Genomic DNA, 24538 nt, shown 5'->3' on the forward strand with positions numbered 1-24538 from the left:
AGAAATTACAATAACATAAAACAACATGAGATTGAGAAATATCTTTATTCTTATTCTAAGAGAATTTTGGAGATTAAATTAACAGAGTTGGTACAGTTGAACATAGTTACATTAAAATGTGTTCATTGGTGATTTTAGCATCTAAATCTTGGTGGTGGGAAAAAAATCTAATGTTTTGTTGCATGCCAGAAAAGCCACTACACAACACAACACGAAACAATACATGAATTGCACTATAACGGTGACAAACGGTGATCGCAAACTGTTAGGGCCTACATAAAGCTGTCCCAACAGCAGAGCTTTCTTTTCAGCAGCATGGAGTGAATCTTTACCACTTCTACACCTGGCTATCAGCAGAGCCTTGTCTGGCAGAGAAACAATTCATTCAGCTTCATTTACTGCCTTTAAAAAAAACATAGCTGATATGGCTGACTGCTGTTTTCGGGTCGAATTGGACCGATTTACAAGTTCTCTCGGGAAAATGTAGTTAATTTAATCTGAATGTCATAAGGTTCCATGACTTTGTCCACACAGGGCATAACTTTTGTACACCTGTGGTGTTCCCGGTCAAAAATGACCGGTCATTAGAAATGAATGGGTGAGCCTACAATTAGTGTATAACATGGAGTTCAGGCACATGCCCATTCATCAGATGGACACACTGCCTCTCCCAGACCTCCACATACATGTGTGTTTGAGCACACGCACACACCTCTTTCCCCTCCTTGGCTTCCATGGCAACCCCCACGGGAACCTTTTCCCAATATAATCTTTCCCCCATGGGAACCACACCTATTGGCATTCTCACACAATCGGGCAATGTATTCAGTCTTTTCTGGTCCATGTTGTTGCATTTGAATGTTGACCCTTTTAAGCTTGGAAAACATACCGTTAAACCCAGACTTGGACCACACACCCACTCCACTGAATAGCAGGCTAGTGATTGCAGTTATCCACTGATTCCATCCAAACTACTTGCAACTTGTTGTGTAATGTTTATGTCCAATGGCCGATGAGCACCGATACGTTTTATCTATAATTTCTCTTCATATGACCAGATTGAAAAGGATTTGTGTCACGTCTGCTCCCGTTCTCCCCCCCCCCCTGGCGCTTGAGGGTGCCAGGTTGCCCTGCATCACACACTCGTTCCATCCATTACGCACACCTGCCTTCCCTCGTCACGCGCATCAGCGATATTGGATTCACCTGGACTCACTCATCTGTTTATTTCCTCCCCTATATTTGTCAGTTCCCTTGCTCTGTTCCCCGCTGCTGCATTGATTGTCTTTCGTTTGTGTTACCTGTTTGCTTACGCTGTTCCTGTCTCGTTCCATGTCCGTTATATATTAAATGTTTTACTCCCCGTACCTGCTACGTCTCTCCAGCGTCATTCCATGTGACAATTTGCCAGTAGATTGTCAACTTGATTCATGATGATGACTGCTTGTCTAGCTAAGATTTTGAAAGTATGATGTTGATATGATCAGTCCAATCAAATCTATGGTAGATATGAAGTGATTTGATGTCATTTTATCTGTGGCCAATGACCTTGAGCCTTCTTCGATGGGCACTTCTAATATAACTCTATGGCAGCACCCAAGGGTCTTGAATTTTTTAGCTCTCCCCGTAGATTGTGGTGACGTAGTGTCCCCATGAGTGACAGAACACCGAGCCAATCACGGCACAACTAGAGAACATTACCAACCCCTACACTCCCTATTTTCCACTGGCTGCCCCACCACCACAAAGCACTGAGCTAGGCTGAAACACCTGCATACTGGAGCTGCCTTCAGAAAGCAAAAAAAAGAGACCATTTTTGTATGATGCTTTAACTCAATTATTTTTTATTTTACATTGTTTGCAAACTGATGTGACATGCATTAATCCCAAAATAACAGGCAACAACAAAACATATATATAGTGTAGCAGCAGTGCCTGATCAGATGCTCTTACATGTAGCAACATTACCTGGTCTGATGCTCTTAAATGTAGCAAGAGTGCAACAGCAATGCCTTCCATGACTGTCTACTAGACCTCTTGAACACACTTCACATGAATGAAAACATGCATATCAATCCTACCAAAACACACACATATACATACATACACACACTATCATTCAAAAGTTTGGGGTCACTTAGAAATGTCCTTGTTTTTGAAAGAATAGCTACTTTTTTGTCCATTAAAATAAATACAGTGTAGACATTGTTAATGTTGTAAAGGACTATTGTAGCTGGAAACAGCTGATTGTTTTATGGAATATCTACATAGGCGTAGAGAGGCCCATTATCAGCAATCATCACTCCTGTGTTCCAATGGCACGTTGTGTTCGCTAATCCAAGTTTATCATTTTAAAATGCTAATTGATCATTAGAAAAACCTTTTGCAATTATGTTAGCACAGCTGAAAACTGTTGTTCTGATTAAAGAAGCAATGAAACTGGCCTTTAGACTAGTTGAGTATCTGAAGCATCAGCATTTCTGGGTTCGATTACAGGCTCAAAATAGCCAGAAACAAAGTACTTTCTTCTGAAACTTGTACAACGCTGTGTACTACTCCCTTCACATAATAGCGCAAACTGGCTCTAACCAGAATAGAAAGAGGAGTGGGAGGCCCCAGGGCACAACTGAGCAAGAGGACAAGTACATTAGATTGTCTAGCTTGAGAAACAGACGCCTCACAAGTCCTCAACTGGCAGCTTCATTAAATTGTACCCGCAAAACACCAGTCTCAACGTCAACAGTGAAGAGGCGACTCCGGGATGCTGGCCTTCTAGGCAGAGTTCCTCTGTCCAGTGTCTGTGTTCTTTTGCCCATCTTAATCTTTTCTTTTTATTGGCCAGTCTGAGATATGGCTTTTTCTTTGCAACTCTGCCTGTAGGGAACTCCTCATTGTGCACATCTGAAGAGTTGTCACACATTGTCCAATAACATTATAAACGTCCATTTGTAGGAAATATTATTCAAGATACGGAACACAAATTCACATTATTACCTAATAGGTGCTTGCAGGACGTTTTCATATTTTCTTTGGAAAGTTGACCATTTTTGTGGAAAGGAGCGGTTCCACACACAGCACCAACTGACTACCTTCTCAATAACATCCCGTCTGTACTCTGCTATGTCTTTCTTCTGCTCTCAACTTCTGGAAGAAGAAAAAAAGAGCATGAATCAATGATTCTAATAACTCTATTTCTATATCTGAGGATCAAGCAAATGCCTTCTGTTGTCACACTGTGGTTAAATGTAGCAAGAGTGTAGCAACAGTGCCTGGTCTGATGCGCTTCAATGTAGCAAGAGTGTAGCAACAATGCCTGGTCTGATGCGCTTCAATGTAGCAAGAGTGCAACAGCAATGCCTTCCATGACTGTCTACTAGCCCTCTTGAACACACTTCACATGAATGAAAAAAGGCATATCAATCCTACCTTGGGCTGTAGTCAAGCAACTCTCACAATAGGTATCTGCAGAAAGAGAGCACAGATACATAAGAGCCATATACAGTCCAGTACTAGATGTTAGCAGGTAATCATTTAAAAAAACAAATTCAGCAAATGGACTTGTCAGAAGACACATTTTTAACAAAGGTGTGCAGACTACTTACAGTGATCCACATCGTCAGGCTGTACAGCAAGCAACTCAAACAGACATTCAAAGTGCAACAAGTTCCTCATACTATGTAGCAAATTGTCTATAATCCTGTCAAAAGTGATCCTATCTTCTACAAGAGAGTGAGATAGTTGTATTCATACAACCTATGCAACGTTCTAGTCATGTGACCTCAGCTTGGTAACAAGAAACGATAGGATCAGCATCACCAACATTCCTCACATGACATGTGGGCTGCCCTACATATTTTATCTCATAGTAGGCTAGAAAGTTTCCTCCACAAGTCTTTCCATTGTCATATAACACAAATGGATTCACAAAACACAATGATTTACTCTGTATAACTGGTTATCTAGCCTACCTCTTCAAGGGATAGTGTGCTGATCGTTTTTTTGTGTCATAGGATAGGATACAGTGCACTCTCTACTGCTGGTCAAAATGATATCACAGTATGCCTATATAGGTCAGTTTAAAAAGAGTACGATTTTATATTAAGGTACTCTTTATAAACAGTGTATAACGGATATGTAATGGGGTTATAAGTTACAGGTAGTTAATTCGTTTATAAATAACAATCTATGTATAAAAAAACGTATTGTTATTTACAACAACAAAAAGTGTTGACAGAGACGAAAAAGAGATGCTAAAACCGTCCAGCCAGCGGCGCTATAGCTCTGGCTGCACGCGGCTTCCTACAGCTACTATATATGGGCATTTTTACCTAAAAAGGATTGTGATTTGAAACGCGGTTAATTATTGCTCTCCTCCATGTGATGTAAGTTTGAGCAGCGGAAAATATTACTGTGCCAGTAGGGGAAAGGGCAAACCGAACGTTAGATACTTTTTAGGCAGGCTTGCCATGCACTGACTTGGTAGCAACATTTTACTTCCTTGAACCTAATTTGGTGGATAACTGAACAGCCAGACAGACCGTCGTTCATCTTCACAACAACCTGTGGATTTGACAACCAGCGCCGAGTAAGTTATAGTAAACGTCAACTATTTTATAAATAGTCCCACATTCAGACGATCTACGACCACTAACTTATATGGGACGTGCGAAATGTATGCATAAGTGTTGAATTATATGTGCAACTAGTAATGTACTTAGAAAACAGAAAAGTAACGTTAGAATACGAGAAGGTATAACCACAATATTCGGTATGACGTAAGCTAGCTCGCTACTAAGCTAGCACATCAAGGTTGCACGACCAACCACCACCATGGTTGCATGCACTTGATTTCTTTCTCCTGATTTCGTAATTATTGACCAGTGCACCAATTATCTAAACTGGAACGGTGTGTGCATCATTGACGTTTATGTTGACAGGGTCTAACTACAATATGTTTTTCTCATCTCCAGTTGAACTAGATTTACTTTGAATTTAACATCTCGCGGTAACCCCGCCTACTGCTTTCCCTGTCTTCTCCTTCGAGTTATTGGCGGATCGCAACCAACTAACAGATGCATATACTGCCAGCTACTGTACTGGAGTGAGGCCGGTCACGACCAGGCTATACCACTATGTTCTCTTATTAATAACTAACCCATCATTTTGAACAAAAACCTAAAACTGCACTCTTTGTCGGATTTAAATGTCTATTCAGAGCCCAGTTCTGGAACCTCTTAATTCAGTATTCCCTGTAACATTTCTGCTGTAAAGTCCTGAAGATCCAGAAATATATTTGCCCCCTTCACAATGCTGTCTAACTTCTTAGATTTCTTTGTTGTTGATTTTTTAAATTAGTTTGAGTAGTGCAATATGTCACTTGTGCTATATACGCAACAAAGTCCACCTTCTTCACTGTTAGTGTGTCGGGATCCTTCTCCTGCATGGCATTCACTGCAGACTGTGGGACATCCACTACCATCTCATCTCTATTCACTCCTTCAGCTATTTTCACTGCCTCCACATAAAAGATCTGCTGGATAGCCTTGATCCTGCTACTGCAACCTCCATCCTTACAGGGCACTCTGGAAACTCTGGGAATGTGATTCCAATCACAATTAGAGCAACATGCTTAATCTGACTCTTCAACATATTTATTCCTTTGACAAACACTTGCCACGTGTCCAAACTTTTTACAATTGTAACACTACAGCGGCTTCTGTACATGCGGTCTCACCGCATGTTGTAATTGTTACCAAGGTAGCTTAGCAGTTCAGACGTATTTTTCCGTGTTGTCGTGTCGTGTCCTGTATATATATATATTTACACCTTTTCTTCACATATCTTTTATTTATTTTATTATCCAAGAACTCAACTACAAAAGCTTTCCTGCAAAAGCTTTCCTGCAACCCGCTTCACCAATTACAATAAGTACTATTCACCTCAATCTGAAAATCCATCGTGGAAGATAGCCAGGGGCTAATTCAGAAGCTAGCCTGAAAGCTAATCCAGAAGCTACTCCGATAGCTAGCCAGAAGCTAATCTGTAGCTGCCCCGAAATTAGCCGGTTTGCTGGCTAGCGTTGGTGTTTCAGCTGCCCACGTTTTGCGGTCATCAGCTATTCCTCTAGCTCGATAATCTACCGGCACTTTAGTGCAACGCGACTCGGACCGGAGCATTCCGGGACTTTTTTTCTCTCAGTTTCCCCGGATTCCAACCGCAGCCTCAGCCTCTATTTTGCACCTTGATTTCGCAGCTAGCTAGCTGCATACCGTGTGACTATTGGCTTACGTCGACCCCGGAGCTAACTCAAATCATGCTGGAGCTAGCCAGCTGAGGAGTTCCATCACCATCCGGACCCGCTTCTTTGTTGCTGCTGCAGATACGGAACCCCACCGGGCCTTCACGACTGACTGCCGACGTTATCTGCCCGAGGGATTTATCCAACCGGCACCTCCGTCCCGGCGTTACCTGAACGCTCATCTGAGGCCCGCTAATCGTTAGCTGTCTTATCGGCTGCTATCTGAACAAAACCCCACTACACGGAACCTACCGACGGAAACGCACGAGGTATCTACAAACAGACCTCCATCCTATGCTGCTACCGATAGCCATATACCCGGCCAGCTGTCTGGATCGCCACGACCCCAACCAACCTCTACTCACTGGACCCTTATTTATCACTCGATTAAGCTTGCCTCTCCTTAATGTAAATATGCCTTGTCCATTGCTGTTCTGGTTAGTGTTTATTGGCTTATTTCACTGTAGAGATTCTAGCCCTGCTCTCTATACCATATCCAACCCTGCAGTTCCACCACCCACATATGCGATGACATCACCTGGTTTCAATGATGTTTCTAGAGACAAGATCTCTCTCATCATCACTCAATACCTAGGTTTACCTCCACTGTATTCACATCCTACCATACCTTTGTCTGTACATTATTCCTTTAAACTATTTTATCGCCCCCAGAAACTTCCTTTTACTCTCTGCTCTGGTAGCTCTAGGCGACCAATTCTCATAGCTTTTAGCCGTACTATTATCCTACTTCTCCTCTGTTCCTCTGGTGATGTAGAGGTGAATCCAGGCCCTGCAGTACCTGGCTCCACTCCTATTCCCCAGGCGCTCTCTTTTGATGACTTCTGTAACCGTAATAGCCTTGGCTTCATGCATGTTAACATTAGGAGCCTCCTCCCTAAGTTTGTTTTGTTCACTGCTTTAGCACACTCTACCAACCCGGATGTATTAGCCGTGTCTGAATCCTGGCTTAGAAAGACCACCAAAAATTCAGACATTTTTATCCCCAATTACAATATTTTCAGACAAGATAGAACGGCCAAAGGGGGCGGTGTTGCAATCTACTGCAAAGACTGCCTGCAGAGTTCTGTTATACTATCCAGGTCTGTTCCCAAACAATTTGAACTTCTACTTTTAAAAATCCACCTCTCTAAAAACAAGTCTCTCACCGTTGCCGCCTGCTATAGACCACCCTCTGCCCCCAGCTGTGCTCTGGACACTATATGTGAACTGATTGCCCCCCATCTATCTTCAGAGCTCGTGCTGCTAGGCGACCTAAATTTGAACATGCTCAACACCCCAGCCACCCTACAATCTAAGCTTGATGCCCTCAATCTCACACAAATTATTAATGAACCTACCAGGTACCACCCCAATTCCGTAAACACGGGTACCCTCATAGATATCATCCTAACAAACTTGCCCTCCAAATACACCTCTGCTGTTTTTAACCAAGATCTCAGCGATCACTGCCTCATTGCCTGCATCCGTAATGGGTCAGCGGTCAAACGACCTCCACTCATCACTGTCAAACGCTCCCTGAAACACTTCAGCGAGCAGGCCTTCCTAATTGACCTGGCCGGGGTATCCTGGAAGGATATTGATCTCATCCCGTCAGTAGAGGATGCCTGGTCATTTTTTAAAAATGCCTTCCTCACCATCTTGAATAAGCATGCCCCATTCAAGAAATTTAGAACCAGGAACAGATATAGCCCTTGGTTCTCTCCTGACCTGACTGCCCTTAACCAACAGAAAAACATCCTATGGCGTTCTGCATTAGCATCGAACAGCCCCCGTGATATGCAACTTTTCAGGGAAGCCAGAAACCAATATACACAGGCAGTTAGAACAGCCAAGGCTAGCTTTTTCAAGCAGAAATTTGCTTCCTGCAACACAAATTCAAAAAAGTTCTGGGACACCGTAAAGTCCATGGAGAATAAGAACACCTCCTCCCAGCTTCCAACCGCCCTGAAGATAGGAAACACTGTCACCACCGACAAATCCACTATAATTGAGAATTTCAATAAGCATTTTTCTACGGCTGGCCATGCTTTCCACCTGGCTACCCCTACCCGGGACAACAGCACTGCCCTCCCCTCTGCTACTCGCCCAAGCCTTCCCCATTTCTCTTTCTCCCAAATACAGTCAGCTGATGTTCTTAATGAGCTGCAAAATCTGGACCCTTACAAATCAGCCGGGCTAGATAATCTGGACCCTTTCTTTCTAAAACTATCTGCTGAAATTGTTGCCACCCCTATTACTAGCCTCTTCAACCTCTCTTTCGTGTCGTCTGAGATACCCAAAGATTGGAAAGCAGCTGCGGTTATCCCCCTCTTCAAAGGGGGGGACACCCTTGACCCTAACTGCTACAGACCTATATCTATCCTACCCTGCCTTTCTAAGGTCTTCGAAAGCCAAGTCAACAAACAGATTACCGACCATTTCGAATCACACCACACCTTCTCCGCTATGCAATCTGGTTTCAGAGCTGGTCATGGGTGCACCTCAGCCACGCTCAAGGTCATAAACGATATCGTAACCGCCATCGATAGGAAACAATACTGTGCAGCCGTATTCATTGACCTGGCCAAGGCTTTTGACTCTGTCAATCACCACATCCTCATTGGCAGACTCGACAGCCTTGGTTTCTCTAATGATTGCCTCGCCTGGTTCACCAACTACTTCTCTGATAGAGTTCAGTGTGTCAAATCGGAGGGTCTGTTGTCCGGGCCTCTGGCAGTCTCTATGGGGGTGCCACAGGGTTCAATTCTTGGACCGACTCTCTTCTCTGTTTACATCAATGATGTCGCTCTTGCTGCTGGTGATTCTCTGATCCACCTCTACGCAGACGACACTATTCTGTATACTTCTGGCCCTTCTTTTGACACTGTGTTAACAACCCTCCAGGCGAGCTTCAATGCCATACAACTCTCCTTCCGTGGCCTCCAACTGCTCTTAAATACAAGTAAAACCAAATGCATGCTCTTCAACCGATCGCTGCCTGCTCCGGCCCGCCTGTCCAACATCACTACTTTGGACGGCTCTGACTTAGAATATGTGGACAACTACAAATACCTAGGTGTCTGGTTAGACTGTAAACTCTCCTTCCAGACCCACATCAAACATCTCCAATCCAAAGTCAAATCTAGAATTGGCTTCCTATTCCGCAACAAAGCATCCTTTACTCATGCTGCCAAACATACCCTTGTAAAACTGACCATCCTACCAATCCTCGACTTCGGTGATGTCATTTACAAAATAGCCTCCAAAACCCTACTCAATAAATTGGATGCAGTCTATCACAGTGCCATCCGTTTTGTCACCAAAGCCCCATATACTACCCACCACTGCGACCTGTACACTCTCGTTGGCTGGCCCTCGCTTCATACTCGTCGCCAAACCCATTGGTTCCAGGTCATCTACAAGACCCTGCTAGGTAAAGTCCCCCCTTATCTCAGCTCGCTGGTCACCATAGCAGCACCTACCCGTAGCACGCGCTCCAGCAGGTATATCTCTCTAGTCACCCCCAAAACCAATTCTTCCTTTGGACGCCTCTCCTTCCAGTTCTCTGCTGCCAATGACTGGAACGAACTACAAAAATCTCTGAAACTGGAAACACCTATCTCCCTCACTAGCTTTAAGCACCAGCTGTCAGAGCAGCTCATAGATTACTGCACCTGTACATAACCCATCTACAATTTAGCCCAAACAACTACCTCTTTACCTACTGTATTTATTTATTAATTTATTTTGCTCCTTTGCACCCCATTATTTCTGTCTCTACTTTGCACTTTCTTCCAATGCAAACCAACCATTCCAGTGTTTTTTTAGTTTTTATTTTACTTGCTGTGTTGTACTCACTTCGCCTCCATGGCCTTTTTATATTTTTATTTATTTATACATATATCTGTTTGCCTTCACCTCCCTTATCTCACCTCACTTGCTCACATTGTATATAGACTTATTTTTTTTATCTTTTTCACTGTATTATTGACTATATGTTTGTTTTTACTCCATGTGTAACTATGTGTTGTTGTATGTGTCGAACTGCTTTGCTTTATCTTGGCCAGGTCGCAATTGTAAATGAGAACGTGTTCTCAATTTGCCTACCTGGTTAAATAAAGGTTAAATAAAAAAAAATAAAAAAAAAATATCTCACATACCCAAGTTTTACATGTTGGGAGAACCACTTCATCAAAAGAAAGTAAAAATGATAGGCTTTGCTCCTTCTTTCCGTCTATCATTCGATTCAAGCGACGTGCGTCAACCACTGCTGGCATGTTATCCCAAAGCCCCACTGCCTCTATGTCCAAAGAGACACCAGAGATGACACCTTTTGCTCCCCCTGTCAATCTTCCAAAGCCCTTTGATTGGTTCAAATGGCTTGGGTGACAGGGTACATCACCATGTAATACACTATCACAGACAGTAGGTGGTGCAGTAGTCCTATGAAGGAGGAGAATGATGCTGGACCACTTTTTTGGCATGGAGATGCAGACTTGGCTGCATGCAATGTGCCACTGCCCTGTTGCATATATCCTGTTGTATTGGTCTCATGTGACTATTTTCTAAATCTTGATCCAAAAGGTTCCATGGGGGCCAAATTAGTTATTGATGAGGCTCAACTTCTCCGCTGATCCTGATTTGATATTTGGGTTGTAATCTGCTCTGTAAACAGGCCACCAGTGAAAGTGATGTGTTAGACTTCATTGAGTTACGTGTTTTAGGATTATTAAGCCCTTATTTGACATATGATATAAATTTAAAAGCAGTACTGTAACTGATTTTGCTGTATGCATGTATGAATTTACTTGTATTGGTTAAGATTTGAGTTTGGCCAAACATTAATGTTTTTGACCACAGAGAAAATACCACTCTGTCCTGTGGTCATCCATTTACATGAATAGTGATCCCTCAGCTGTAGGAGTTCTGTCCTGGAGAGGTGATGGGAAACAGCTGGTGATGGATTATGAATGTGTTATGAACGTGTATGTGTATCTGAATGAGTAGATGGTGTTGTGCAAATGATGATACATTGAATGTGCAGTAGCAGTAGTTTCCCAGATTGCATTACTGTCCAGTTATAGATTATTTCTAGTTTTGTGTTAGAGCCCTAGTCATATAGTTATTGAGCTCTTTAGTCCTGTGACAAAAACATAGTGCTTTATTTTTTGTGTATTCTGTACCTCCAGTATTTGTACTCAGTGATTTTGATTGACTTGATACTAAATCATATTCAGTATTACGCTATAGTTTATCAGTATATCTATTATACTTGGATCACTACTCCCAGTTCAACTCTCATCCGATGGGAGTACAGTAGTGGTGGGATGCAGCAATTTCATTTGACTCCAATAGGTTCAGTGTGCGCCATAAACTGACAATAGCGGGTCTGGGAGTGGGAGGAACATCTCTGCTGCGATCCTTCTTGCTTTGTTACGTCTGGGAAGCCATTTTGGAATTCTGCTTGTAGTGCCTGATCATTACGTACACACACGCACTGTCAACTTGCAAACTTTTGTGTATGTTCACGGATAAATATTATTTTGGTATCTGGGTTAGGATCATCGAACGCACCATACCTGGAATAGACGCCTCGACGTGCGGTGTGAAGTTAACGCATCTTGCAAGACAGAAATGTGTGGATCTTTTTCAACTGGATTACGCTCATAAGAATATCAGATGGACTCTTATCTGACGGGCAAGTAGAAGTTACACGCGATATTATTGGAATTATATTTTATCCAACGTTTTTTTTAGTAGTCATAAAATGTACTATAAATTAACGCGCATTTTATTTCCCAGTTTGTAGTGCTTCTCTGGCTCCTTTCTCCAGAATTCCGTTTTGACAGCGAACAGAACCCCGGGCCTGTTTCATTATTTCACACGTTAACTGCGACCTTAGTCTCAAACGTTTGCTTTATATTACCCTCAGTATCCGCGCAATGAGAGCCTACGTTTGATATGTATGTTATAAACGCATCGTTCATGTCAGTGCATGGACGGGTGTCTGCGTTGTCTAAATATTGCCTTCTAAAATTAGCATTAGGCAATACGAGACTCACGGAGTTTATGGGTCACTTGGACATGCATCATATTTGTAATTTAGGCATTTGCTGCTCCAATTGCACATATTGAAATGTAAATACAAATGTTGACATATCCAAAACCCGACTTGTACAGAATCAACAATTCGATTGTTATTTTTTTTAAACCTAGCGCGTCACATACTGTTCTGTGAAAAGACCGTTTTACAAAAAAACATGCATGTTGTGAAAGTGGCAATTTTAGAAAGGTTTCTATAGAGCTCCACAGTGGATGTGTCATAATACCGATAAAACCTAGTGGTCAAACAGGGAAATAGTGTCAATCGTTTTTCCACCATTCATTTTTCCATTGGGGATTTTAGAAACACTTAATAAGGGCTGTAGCTGTGTTCGAATACCCATACTGTATACTACATACTTAATGAGTATATACTACATACTATTAGTTAATTTTAGTATACTGTAAAACTATCGTTTCAGTTGAGTGCTCCTGAAGTTGCATGCAACCTATTGCTAGCATAACTAAATGACTAGCAAAACATGTTACGATTTCGGGTGTGTTCGTAAATTCAGTCTGGAGTGCCAGAGTGTGATATGGGTGTTTGTAAATCCAGAGCATTGTCAGATTGTCAGTTCGTAAAATCAGAGCGTTTCACTCTTGGAGCATTCAGATGTCACACTGGACGCTCAGGCCGAGGAGTATGGTTGATCCGAGCGTTCAACGGCAAGCTAACTGACTAACGTTGGCCTGCTACTTCCAGACTCAAATGATAGAACACCTCACTGAACATTTTACTCGCCCTAGCAGAGCTGGTTAGGCTGTTTATGTTATCTAGATTGGTGACTAACTGAGCTGCTGGCAACTATTTAATTACACCTTTTTCTGCCAACGTTTACTGACACCGGCCTTATTCAACAGGAGAGTGCTCTGAAATCGGAGTAGATAGGCAAAATTAACAATATCCATAGAAACGCACAACTATACCACTTAGCTAAGAATGATGTAAATAATCAAGTCAAACGTTGGGTAGTTAGTTAATATACTGCCTGGCAAGTTCGATGTAGTAGACAACTAACGTCAGGTAACTAGCTAACATACCGGTAAAGTACATACTGCTGTAATGCTATGTGGTTCATAAGGATAGCGTAACTAACAAATTGTCAGCCAACATAACGTGTAACTTATGTGAAAAGTTATTACATTGCTTAACATCTATCATAATTAGTTCAAGCAATGAATTTGTATCTGCTCTCATCGGACTTCGGCTGCATATTTTCCACCATTTTCTTCAAATCTAAAAAATGAAGCCACATCCATTTTCTGAAGAATTGCATTATAGGCCGTAAAAGCACGGAAAAAGTGTCCACTGCGTGTATACCTCGTATTTTGGCGAATTTAGTACGGGAACTTTTGGCATACAATATTCTCATCACAAATAGTGAGGTTAGTATGAGTATTCGAACACCGCTTGTGTTTCATGTAGGCTTACCCTGGCATGACGTTTTGATAACCATATAAATCTCTCCCGGACAAGGTGACTTTTTTATCTAAACTATTGGTACCATTTCCCTGTTGGACCGCTCGGCTTTATGGGTATTATGACTCATACTGTGGTTCTCTATAGCAGGGTTTCCCAAACTTGGTCCTGCCCCCCTCCGTGCACGTTTTGTTTTTTGCCCAGGCACTACACAGCTGATTCTAATAATCATAGCTTGGTGATGAGTTGGTTATTTAAGTTTGGGGAACCCTGCTCTATAGTTTGTGTGTGTGTGTGTGTGTGTGTGTGTGTGTGTGTGTGTGTGTGTGTGTGTGTGTGTGTGTGTGTGTGTGTGTGTGTGTGTGTGTGTGTGTGTGTGTGTGTGTGTGTGTGTGTGTGTGTATATATGTATGTGGGTGGGTGGGTGGGTGGGTGGGTGGGTGGGCTAGTGAGTGTGCCTGTGCTGTTTGTGTTCAGCCTGTCTCTCGAGTATAAGTTCATAGATCGTGCCCTTTGCAAGATTTTACAAGCTAAGCCTGGGAAGGGTTTTGACAAGAAAGGATACAGGTTTTGTCAGATTTGACATTTCGTAGCAGGTTAGGAGAATTTACGCAGCAGATTAGGATAATTAATGTAGCAGGTTAGATGTTAAGGTTAGAAAAAGAGTTAGGGTTAGCTAAAATGTAAATAATAATCAACTTTTTATGTGAATTTGACAAAAGCTGAATCCTTTCTACCCATGACCCCTGGGAAGATGGCTTGTAAAAGCAAAAATGGAGGATGACCAATTGCTCTTTTATGGTGGTTGTGAGTCATTGTCTGGCAGTTAAAACATGTTTCTAAAGTTGGTTCCCATCTCAGCAATCTCCAAATAATTCAGTTCTGAACACACAGGAGGGCTTGTATTGTTATTTTCCTCAACTTGGAATGTCCAGTAACTTCTGCATCCTGAAGGATTGCCAAAAACAGGCCACCAATCCAACCAACTAATCCAGGCAGAATTAAAGACGCCGCATGGGTTTTAATGAGTATTTATCCCTGTTTTGGGCCTTTGGATTTACAAATAGATTTGACCTGTGGTTAAGATTACCCGGCTGTAGTCCCTCTGATTTGTCATTCCCCCAAATCTGGCATCTGTTCCCTCTATAGTGCTCAGTCTTATTTAGTACAACCTCTATAATAGTATATTATAGGTTGCAGGGGTGCTTCCTTACAGTAGGATGGCCCTGAAAGTTACTACCCACGTCATATCTTCCTACAACAAACCCTGAGCCGTGCTGATACTAGAGTAGCTAAGTTATCAGCGGAAGCAGAGTCATTCAAACCAAACCGGCTGAATTATGTAACCATAGAATTCTGTGCATATTTGAGGCAACTGTTCCATTGCTGTTTGAGTTAACTTCAAGGCTAGATGTTGTAGATCCATATTTAAAATCAATACATTAGTGTTTCAGCTCCATTTATTGATTTCCCTCTGTTTTGAATAGACTAAACTAATCACCACAACCAAATTCATCCCTGTCATGTTCCCTATATAGTACCTGTTAGGTTACTATATATTTGGCTGAGGGTTTAAACAGGTTTCATGTTAGCCCTCTCCTGACCCTTCACGGGGTCATGTTCAATTGAGTAGCTTATAGATTACTGTGTCCCACGCTTGCCATCTTCCTGGTGTTGCGTCTGGGAGTGTGCAGGGCTCACAATGTTGCAGACAGAAATTTAGGCTAATGTATAGAACTGGCAAAATTCCCACAATTATATCTACTCCTCTCCTACACAAACATTCTGTAATGTTATTTGCACCGCACCCTCCTGAACAGGCCCCAGGCATCTACCTGGCTAGGTGTGTCCCGTCCATTACCAGGGTTGGGCCTATAGCTCCACCTCTGTATGTGCTACTCTCTGAAGGGAGAGAGCCTGTTTTCCCCAGTCGGTCTGGTATTGCGCTGGGTGATGTGCCTGAGAGGGAGTCAGTCTGGTATTTTGGCTGGGTGCCTTGCCTGAGAGGGACTCCCATTGTCCCCTGTCCTGTCTCCACTGGTCCCCGTCAGCCCACAGCTGCTGAACTACAGAAAGAGAAGAAGAGTTCCATTCATTATCCAACCCTGCTGCCTGCCTTCCGAAGCGCTCGTTGTCAACAGGCCGCAGACATAATGCAAGGGAAGGAGGTTGGCCAAGTCTATTCGACAGAACAGAGCAGAGCAGGGCTGTAGTATTGTGTGCTAGGGGAAATTATAATGTGTAACTTGTCATTACTCGCCTGCCTGTCTGCCTGGGCTCTGAGACTCTCCAGAGCAGCTACTGCTGCCTAGGTTTTCTTTGAGTGAAGCCAAGTAGATTGGGTCTAGTGTGGGATTGTGCTGTGGAGGCACAGAGAGAGATTGACTAATATTCACCAGAGAGGTGTAGTATGTCTGTGGAACAGTTTGTTTGTATGCTAACTAGTGAGTATTTGTAGGACTATGCTATTGCTCTGTGGGAACGTAAATCAACTTGTTACTGGATCTAAACATCACTAGTGTCGAGAGACAAGCTGAACAATTCAGTGTGTGTGTGTGTGTGTGTGTGTGTGTGTGTGTGTGTGTGTGTGTGTGTGTGTGCCTTTGCTGGTGTGTTAGAATGATAATCCCTCATCTATTGTGCTATGGCCTAAAGAGCCCTCTCCCTTCCACCCTGACTCTTGCAGTCTGATTGGAGAATGACCATGGATTTCTCTCGCCTACACACATACACTCCTCCACAGTGTGCTCCAGAGAACACAGGATATACCTACTCCCTCAGGTGAGAATGCTGGCTGTGCTACTGACCGTTACACTACTGACTGGCATTTCATCAGGTTCATTTCATGTCCATTCTAGAAAATTCAGAGTATGTGTATGGAACAATTGCATGAGTATTTACTTGAATTGAAATGGTATAGTACATATCCTGTTCCTCTGTAGAACAGGCTGGAGGGTTCATACTGTGTCTTATCCAAGGTTCAGGGAGCTATCTGTTCCTCTGTAGAACAGGCTAGAGGTTTCATACTGTGTCTTATTCAAGGTTCAGGGAGCTATCTGCTCCTCTGTTGCTCTTCCCGTATTCAGATGTCCTCCAGATGTGTGGCGAGGGTTATCATCAATCTTTCCTTTCTACACAAGTTAGCTATTCTTCCGTGACTCACATAAAAATAGTATTTGTTATTGAATCCCATCGCCCTAATGTGGTTATGTCCACTGACTACAGTCAGAGCCTCTGTCAGATCAGTCAAGTCATTACCACAGCCGTGGAGAATGAAAGGGTTCTGCTGCCTCAAATTATCCTGAGGTTGTTTCTCATTCACCTCCCGTTTTTCAGTGTTTCACATCTCTTTCCAAGAGGGAAGCACCATTAGGAGTCCTGAATGAGTTTGTGTTGCATTTAGAAATCTTACTGAATTGATTGTCTTTGCTTTCACTTGAGTAAAAAGATATTTTGAAGTACATTTGAGAATACATTTTACAATAGTTGGAGTGAGGAGGGAATGTTGAAATTGTAAAGATGTATTTTAGTTTGGCTTCTATTTCTAGCTAAATATTTGCAGTCTTGATACAAATATTCATCCTTGACAGTTGATACATTGAAGATCTTGGTGCATTCTTTCTGATGAGTTCCAGAGTTGCTCACAAGAACAACCGCTGTGGTTGTGGTTTCGATGATTCAACCCGATGATTCAGTCAGTGTGTGCGCTTGTGGTTCAGCATTTCTGTGTGTAAGGCTATGTGTTATGAGGGAACAACACAATGAAAATGGTAGCATAGCGCCTTTGTAGTTTTCTTAGTTTGGACTAACTATCTCTTTCTTAGCTTGGTGCTTCCTTTGCTTCCTGTGTTTCCTCTCATGGTACAGTATGTCTCATGTTAGTCACACTGTTCTCTCTCTCCCACTGAATTTTCAAGAAAGAAACTTTTCATGTTGTGCAGTTTATTTATTTTTTTCTGGATAAAAAAAGGGGGCTTAGGTGGTGGGCGTGGCAATGGACGTGGCAAAGGGCACAGTTAGACTTCAGCTCGGCTGGATTTTGGGGAACATTTGAAAGGCCCCCCATCTAAGTGGTGTAGCAATTTTTTGTGCATTTTCAAGCCAATTTCCTGCATATCTTAAATTCTCCATGGAACTTAAATAGATTTAGCAAATTTCCTGCAATTGTTAGTTCTCAAATACTATTATTAAAAAAATATAATCTGAAAAGGCATTTTATTTCCATGATTCCAACAGTTCACCCAAGTGTTTTGATCTGAATCACAATGACATGTATTTGCCCACATCATGCTGTCCTAGTGTACAGTACATGCTGCCCTAGTGTACAGTACATGCTGTCCTAGTGTACAGTACATGCTGCTCTAGTGTACAGTACATGCTGCTCTAGTGTACAGTACATGCTGCTCTAGTGTACAGTACATGCTGCCCTAGTGTACAGTACATGCTGTCCTAGTGTACAGTACATGCTGCTCTAGTGTACAGTACATGCTGCCCTAGTGTACAGTACATGCTGCTCTAGTGTACAGTACATGCTGCCCTAGTGTACAGTACATGCTGCCCTAGTGTACAGTACATGCTGCCCTAGTGTACAGTACATGCTGCTCTAGTGTACAGTACATGCTGCCCTAGTGTACAGTACATGCTGCTCTAGTGTACAGTACATGCTGTCCTAGTGTACAGTACATGCTGCCCTAGTGTACAGTACATGCTGTCCTAGTGTACAGTACATGCTGCTCTAGTGTACAGTACATGCTGCTCTAGTGTACAGTACATGCTGCCCTAGTGTACAGTACATGCTGTCCTAGTGTACAGTACATGCTGCTCTAGTGTACAGTACATGCTGCCCTAGTGTACAGTACATGCTGCTCTAGTGTACAGTACATGCTGCCCTAGTGTACAGTACATGCTGCTCTAGTGTACAGTACATGCTGCCCTAGTGTACAGTACATGCTGTCCTAGTGTACAGTACATGCTGCTCTAGTGTACAGTACATGCTGCTCTAGTGTACAGTACATGCTGCCCTAGTGTACAGTACATGCTGCCCTAGTGTACAGTACATGCTGCTCTATCATCATTGTTCTGATCTCTCTCTTCAGCACATCATCTCTGGGGGCATGAAACTGCTTGCATGTGTGATTGTCACTGAATATGCAGGTGATTTGTGTGAAGTTGGAATGTTTTTTTTTTACACTGTCACTTTTGACACCTCGTGTAAAGAAATGGGGGGGAATGGCAGTGCTGGAATTTGGGTCTTTACGAGGAGAAATTCTGTTGTGCTTCTTGTTGAGAGAGAGAATAACAGTGTAACACACTCGTGTACGGGAGCATGTTCTAACACAACCACTCCCATTAGATTGACTACCACACTCTACCCTCGCTCTCCTTTGAAAAATGCTAAGGGCATTCCTATAGAAAGCCCTTCAGTCAGTTGACATGTTTAGTCCTCTCCTCTCCCTGAGTTAGACTAGGCCCAGACCACAGGCTGTCCTCCAAGGCCTGGCTTGCCTGACAACTAGATGACATTTACATACATCCCTTGTAATTGCCTTTAATATCTCACTGTTCTCACAGGCATGTAGAAGAGGTGGGAGTGCCAGGGTGTGTGGGTTTGCCATGAGGAGCCTTGTGACGAGGGGAGTGTGTGTGTGTGTGTGTGTGTGTGTGTGTGTGTGTGTGTGTGTGTGTGTGTGTGTGTGTGTGTGCGTGTGTGTGTGTGCGTGTGCGTGCGTTGCAGTAGAGAAATGGCTTCCTTACCGCAGTAGAATTTGCTGCAGGTGAGCTCTCTACACGAGACAGGATTTAGTCTATGATCCAGTCCTTAAGGGCTTCTGCAGGTAATGGTTTTTTCTATGTCTCATAATTGCTGTTTAACCTCTTGATAAGCTGTGGAGCCACGTTGACTCCCCTCACTGTGAAGGTATAAGGCAATCCCAGAAGAAACAAGATCATAACCAAGCAACACTTTCCCTGCATTGAAAGCTCTCCCACAGCCGTGTCCTACCCAATAGAATCACACTTCATAGTTCAAATTCTAACAGCCCGGCTACTACTGCCACATCTTTTGACCGTGGGAAAGGCTGTTTTGGTGCCGGAACGGTCCCAGGTCGTGTGTGGAGTGAGGCGGAGACCGATTTAAAGGAAAAGGCTCTGGGTTCTCAGTCTCTCACTCGCACACACACACAATTGGAATGTAACAGGTAGGCCTAGCATGGAAGACTGGAACAAGACCGTGTGTCTCCATGGTCCGGTGAGAGTTGATCAACCATATAAATGCCTGGTGGCACTGATCTGAGAATTATGTAAAGAGTCTCTCTTTCTTGTACATGACAGAGTAATGTAGGCTAATACTTCACTTATTGAATTAGTTGAACTAACAACATGTTATTGATTTTGCCTTGTTGGGCTGTTGTTTTTTAAATGGCACAACAAACTGACAGAGAAGGCAGTTGACTCATGTACTGTAGCTAGGCATCAGAAATATCAGCCTATCGGTTTGAGAGCTGTCACACTGTAGTGTAGTGTGTGTGTGTGTGTGTGTGGCTTCTTGTGGAATGGGGAGAGGGTCGCGCTGAGAGGGACAGGGTCAGGTGACAGCAACCGTTGGACCATCTGTTGTCAGAATTCAAAAGACTGGTAGACAAGTTGGAGAAAGGGAGGGAGGAAGGAATGAAAGCCCAACCAATCACATCCAACAATCTGAGAGGCCTTTTAGAAGCCCCACAGTGAGGGGAACAAACCTAGCCTGAGTGGACAGGAGCAGGAGGCCAGGATCCCATTCATTAGGCAACACTGTAGCAAAACATTTAGCTAAGGGCAAAGGAAAATCAGGCTTTTTATTGGACAAGTTAAAGTAGTCCCTCCCTGTTTCAGTTCATTGTCTTCCGTTTGGGGCCTAATCAATACGACCCAGCAGAGACCACCATGCTACAGCCCACCAACCAAGGGTTAATTACCAGTGTATTCCCATTGGTACAAACACCATAGTCATTAGCTGTAAGGAGAATGGCCTCACTGATTGATGTAAAGCCTGTACAATGTCTGACCTTGTAAGGGGAGGTCTCCCTGCTCTCTCCTTGCTCTCTCCCTGCTCTCTCCCAGGCTCTCTCCCTGCTGTCTCCCTGCTCTCTCCCTGCTCTCTCCCTGCTGTCTCCCTGCTCTCTCCCTGCTGTCTCCCTGCTGTTTCCCTGCTGTTTCCCTGCTGTCTCCCTGCTGTCTCCCCGCTGTCTCCCCGCTGTCTCCCCGCTGTCTCCCCGCTGTCTCCCCGCTGTCTCCCTGCTCTCTCCCTGCTCTCTCCCTGCTCTTTCCCAGGCTCTCTCCCTGCTCTCTCCCTGCTCTCTCCCTGCTCTCTCCCTGCTCTCTCCCAGGCTCTCTCCCTGCTCTCTCCCTGCTGTCTCCCCGCTGTCTCCCCGCTGTCTCCCCGCTGTCTCCCCGCTGTCTCCCTGCTCTCTCCCTGCTCTCTCCCTGCTCTCTCCCAGACTCTCTCCCTGCTCTCTCCCTGCTCTCTCCCTGCTCTCTCCCAGGCTCTCTCCCAGGCTCTCTCCCAGGCTCTCTCCCAGGCTCTCTCCCAGACTCTCTCCCTGCTCTCTCCCAGACTCTCTCCCTGCTCTCTCCCAGGCTCTCTCCCAGGCTCTCTCCCTGCTCTCTCCCAGGCTCTCTCCCTGCTCTCTCCCTGCTCTCTCCCTGCTCTCTCCCAGACTCTCTCCCTGCTCTCTCCCAGGCTCTCTCCCTGCTGTCTCCCCGCTGTCTCCCCGCTGTCTCCCCGCTGTCTCCCCGCTGTCTCCCCGCTGTCTCCCCGCTCTCTCCCAGGCTCTCTCCCAGACTCTCTCCCTGCTCTCTCCCTGCTCTCTCCCTGCTCTCTCCCAGGCTCTCTCCCAGACTCTCTCCCTGCTCTCTCACAGGCTCTCTCCCAGGCTCTCTCCCAGGCTCTCTCCCAGGCTCTCTCCCAGGCTCTCTCCCAGGCTCTCTCCCTGCTCTCTCCCAGGCTCTCTCCCTGCTCTCTCCCTGCTCTCTCCCTGCTCTCTCCCAGGCTCTCTCCCAGGCTCTCTCCCAGGCTCTCTCCCTGCTCTCTCCCAGGCTCTCTCCCAGGCTCTCTCCCAGGCTCTCTCCCAGGCTCTCTCCCAGGCTCTCTCCCAGGCTCTCTCCCAGGCTCTCTCCCAGGCTCTCTCCCAGGCTCTCTCCCAGGCTCTCTCCCTGCTCTCTCCCTGCTCTCTCCCTGCTCTCTCCCTGCTCTCTCCCTGCTCTCTCCCAGGCTCTCTCCCTGCTCTCTCCCAGGCTCTCTCCCAGGCTCTCTCCCTGCTCTCTCCCAGGCTCTCTCCCAGGCTCTCTCCCTGCTCTCTCCCTGCTCTCTCCCTGCTCTCTCCCTGCTCTCTCCCTGCTCTCTCCCTGCTCTCTCCCAGGCTCTCTCCCAGGCTCTCTCCCAGGCTCTCTCCCTGCTCTCTCCCAGGCTCTCTCCCTGCTCTCTCCCTGCTCTCTCCCAGACTCTCTCCCTGCTCTCTCCCAGGCTCTCTCCCAGGCTCTCTCCCTGCTCTCTCCCAGGCTCTCTCCCTGCTCTCTCCCTGCTCTCTCCCAGGCTCTCTCCCTGCTCTCTCCCAGGCTCTCTCCCTGCTCTCTCCCTGCTCTCTCCCAGGCTCTCTCCCAGGCTCTCTCCCTGCTCTCTCCCAGGCTCTCTCGCAGGCTCTCTCCCTGCTCTCTCCCTGCTCTCTCCCAGGCTCTCTCCCTGCTCTCTCCCAGGCTCTCTCCCAGGCTCTCTCCCTACTCTCTCCCTACTCTCTCCCTGCTCTCTCCCTGCTCTCTCCCAGGCTCTCTCCCAGGCTCTCTCCCAGGCTCTCTCCCTACTCTCTCCCTACTCTCTCCCTGCTCTCTCCCTGCTCTCTCCCAGGCTCTCTCCCAGGCTCTCTCCCAGGCTCCCTCCCTGCTCTCTCCCAGGCTCTCTCCCTGCTCTCTCCCAGGCTCTCTCCCTGCTCTCTCCCAGGCTCTCTCCCTGCTCTCTCCCAGGCTCTCTCCCAGGCTCTCTCCCTCCTCTCTCCCAGGCTCTCTCCCTGCTCTCTCCCTGCTCTCTCCCTGCTGTCTCCCAGGCTCTCTCCCTGCTCTCTCCCAGGCTCTCTCCCTGCTCTCTCCCAGGCTCTCTCCCAGGCTCTCTCCCAGGCTCTCTCTCTGCTCTCTCCCTGCTCTCTCCCTGCTCTCTCCCTGCTCTCTCCCTGCTCTCTCCCTGCTCTCTCCCTGCTCTGTCCCTGCTCTGTCCCTGCTCTCTCCCAGGCTCTCTCCCTGCTCTCTCCCAGGCTCTCTCCCAGGCTCTCTCCCAGGCTCTCTCCCAGGCTCTCTCCCAGGCTCTCTCCCAGGCTCTCTCCCAGGCTCTCTCCCAGGCTCTCTCCCAGGCTCTCTCCCAGGCTCTCTCCCAGGCTCTCTCCCAGGCTCTCTCCCAGGCTCTCTCCCAGGCTCTCTCCCAGGCTCTCTCCCAGGCTCTCTCCCAGGCTCTCTCCCAGGCTCTCTCCCAGGCTCTCTCCCTGCTCTCAGCTATTTCCTGGCTGTAGACTATTGATCTACTGCTGTCAGTGGAGGATTCTGGGGTATTACCCCTGTGAGAAAACAAGTTGTACCAGCTATAGAGAGACATTCATTGTTATTTTTAATGATATGGCACCACCCAAGCTGCTCCCTGTACTACACCGGGAAATGGTGTAACGAGATACTAATCAGTCATAACTTTAATATTTGTTTTAATAAAAACGTTTTTTTTAATTATTGAACTCCATAAATTAGAAAATCCATATACACCTCATGACCAAAAGTCAAACATCTCATTCCAAAATCATGGGCATTAATATGGAGTTGGTCCCCCCCTTTGTTGCTATAACGGCCTCCACTCTTCTGGGAAGGCTTTCCACTAGATGTTGGAACATTGCTGCGGGAACTTGTTTCCATTCAGCCACGAACATTAGTTAGGTCGGGCATTGATGTTGGCCGATTAGGCCCGGCTCGCAGTCGGCGTTCCAATTCATCCCAAAGGTGTTCGAAGGGGTTGAGGTTAGGGTTCTGTGCAGGTCAGTCAAGTCCTTCCACACCGATCTCGAAAAACTATTTCTGTATGGACCTCACTTTGTACATGGGGGCATTGTCATGATGAAACGGGAAAAGGGCTTTCCCCAAACTCTTGCCACAAAGTTGGAAGCGCAGAATCTTCTAGAATATCGTTATATGCTGTAGCGTTAAGATTTCCCTTCACTGGAACTAAGGGGCCTAGCCCGAACCATGAAAAACAGCCCCAGACCATTATTCCTCCACCAAACTTTACAGTTGGCACTATGCATTGGGGAAGGTAGGGTTCTCCTGGCATCCGCCAAACCCAGATTCGTCCGTCGGACTGCAAGATGGTGAAGCATTCTCTGGAGTGATGAATCACGTGTTTCCACTGCTCCGGAGTCTAATGGCGTGAAGCTTTACACCACTCTAGCCGACACTTTGCACATGGTTATCTTAGGCTTGTGTGTGACTGCTCGGCCATGGAAACCCATTTTTATGAAGCTCCCGACGAGCAGTTATTGTGCTGACGTTGCTTCCAGAGGCAGTTTGGAACTCTGTAGTGGTGGGTTGCAACCGAGGATAGACAATTTTTCCGCGCCACATGCTTCAGCACTCGGCGGTCCCATTCTGTGAGCGTATGTGGCCTACCACTTTGTGGCTGAGCCGCTGTTGCTCCTAGATGTTTCCACTTCACAATA

The 24538-nt window shown here is 45.4% G+C and overlaps 1 protein-coding gene and 1 long non-coding RNA gene across 8 annotated transcripts in view; one reads left to right on the top strand and one right to left on the bottom strand.

Annotated features, from left to right (window-relative positions):
• Positions 1 to 1853: 1853 nt before the first annotated feature.
• Positions 1854 to 13913, bottom strand: LOC129833671 (uncharacterized). 3 transcript variants are annotated; one of them, XR_008756095.1, is made up of 4 exons: positions 3603 to 4033; positions 3427 to 3462; positions 2995 to 3144; positions 1854 to 2901 (listed from the first exon to the last, which is right to left on the bottom strand). It is a non-coding gene; the product is annotated as an uncharacterized LOC129833671 (long non-coding RNA). The 3 variants fall into 3 exon arrangements; XR_008756094.1 differs by lacking the exon at positions 3603 to 4033 and adding an exon at positions 13833 to 13913 and having other exon boundaries at positions 1854 to 3144; XR_008756093.1 differs by having other exon boundaries at positions 1854 to 3144.
• LOC129833665 (SUN domain-containing protein 1-like) overlaps positions 4319 to 24538 on the top strand; it is a 59146-nt gene continuing 38926 nt past the window's right edge. For 3 of the 5 annotated variants that reach the window (XM_055898394.1, XM_055898397.1, XM_055898395.1), the window contains exons 1-2: positions 11672 to 11996; positions 16507 to 16601. In XM_055898394.1, coding sequence (XP_055754369.1) covers positions 16519 to 16601 — 83 coding nt within the window. In that variant the 5' untranslated portion in view covers positions 11672 to 11996; positions 16507 to 16518. Of the gene's footprint in view, positions 4586 to 11671; positions 11997 to 16506; positions 16602 to 24538 lie in introns of those variants that run through there. The other 2 variants (XM_055898396.1, XM_055898398.1) reach the window with 2 other exon arrangements.

The sequence above is a fragment of the Salvelinus fontinalis genome, chromosome 34 (genome assembly GCF_029448725.1).
Source record: "Salvelinus fontinalis isolate EN_2023a chromosome 34, ASM2944872v1, whole genome shotgun sequence".
Classification (NCBI taxonomy): Eukaryota; Metazoa; Chordata; class Actinopteri; order Salmoniformes; family Salmonidae; genus Salvelinus; species Salvelinus fontinalis.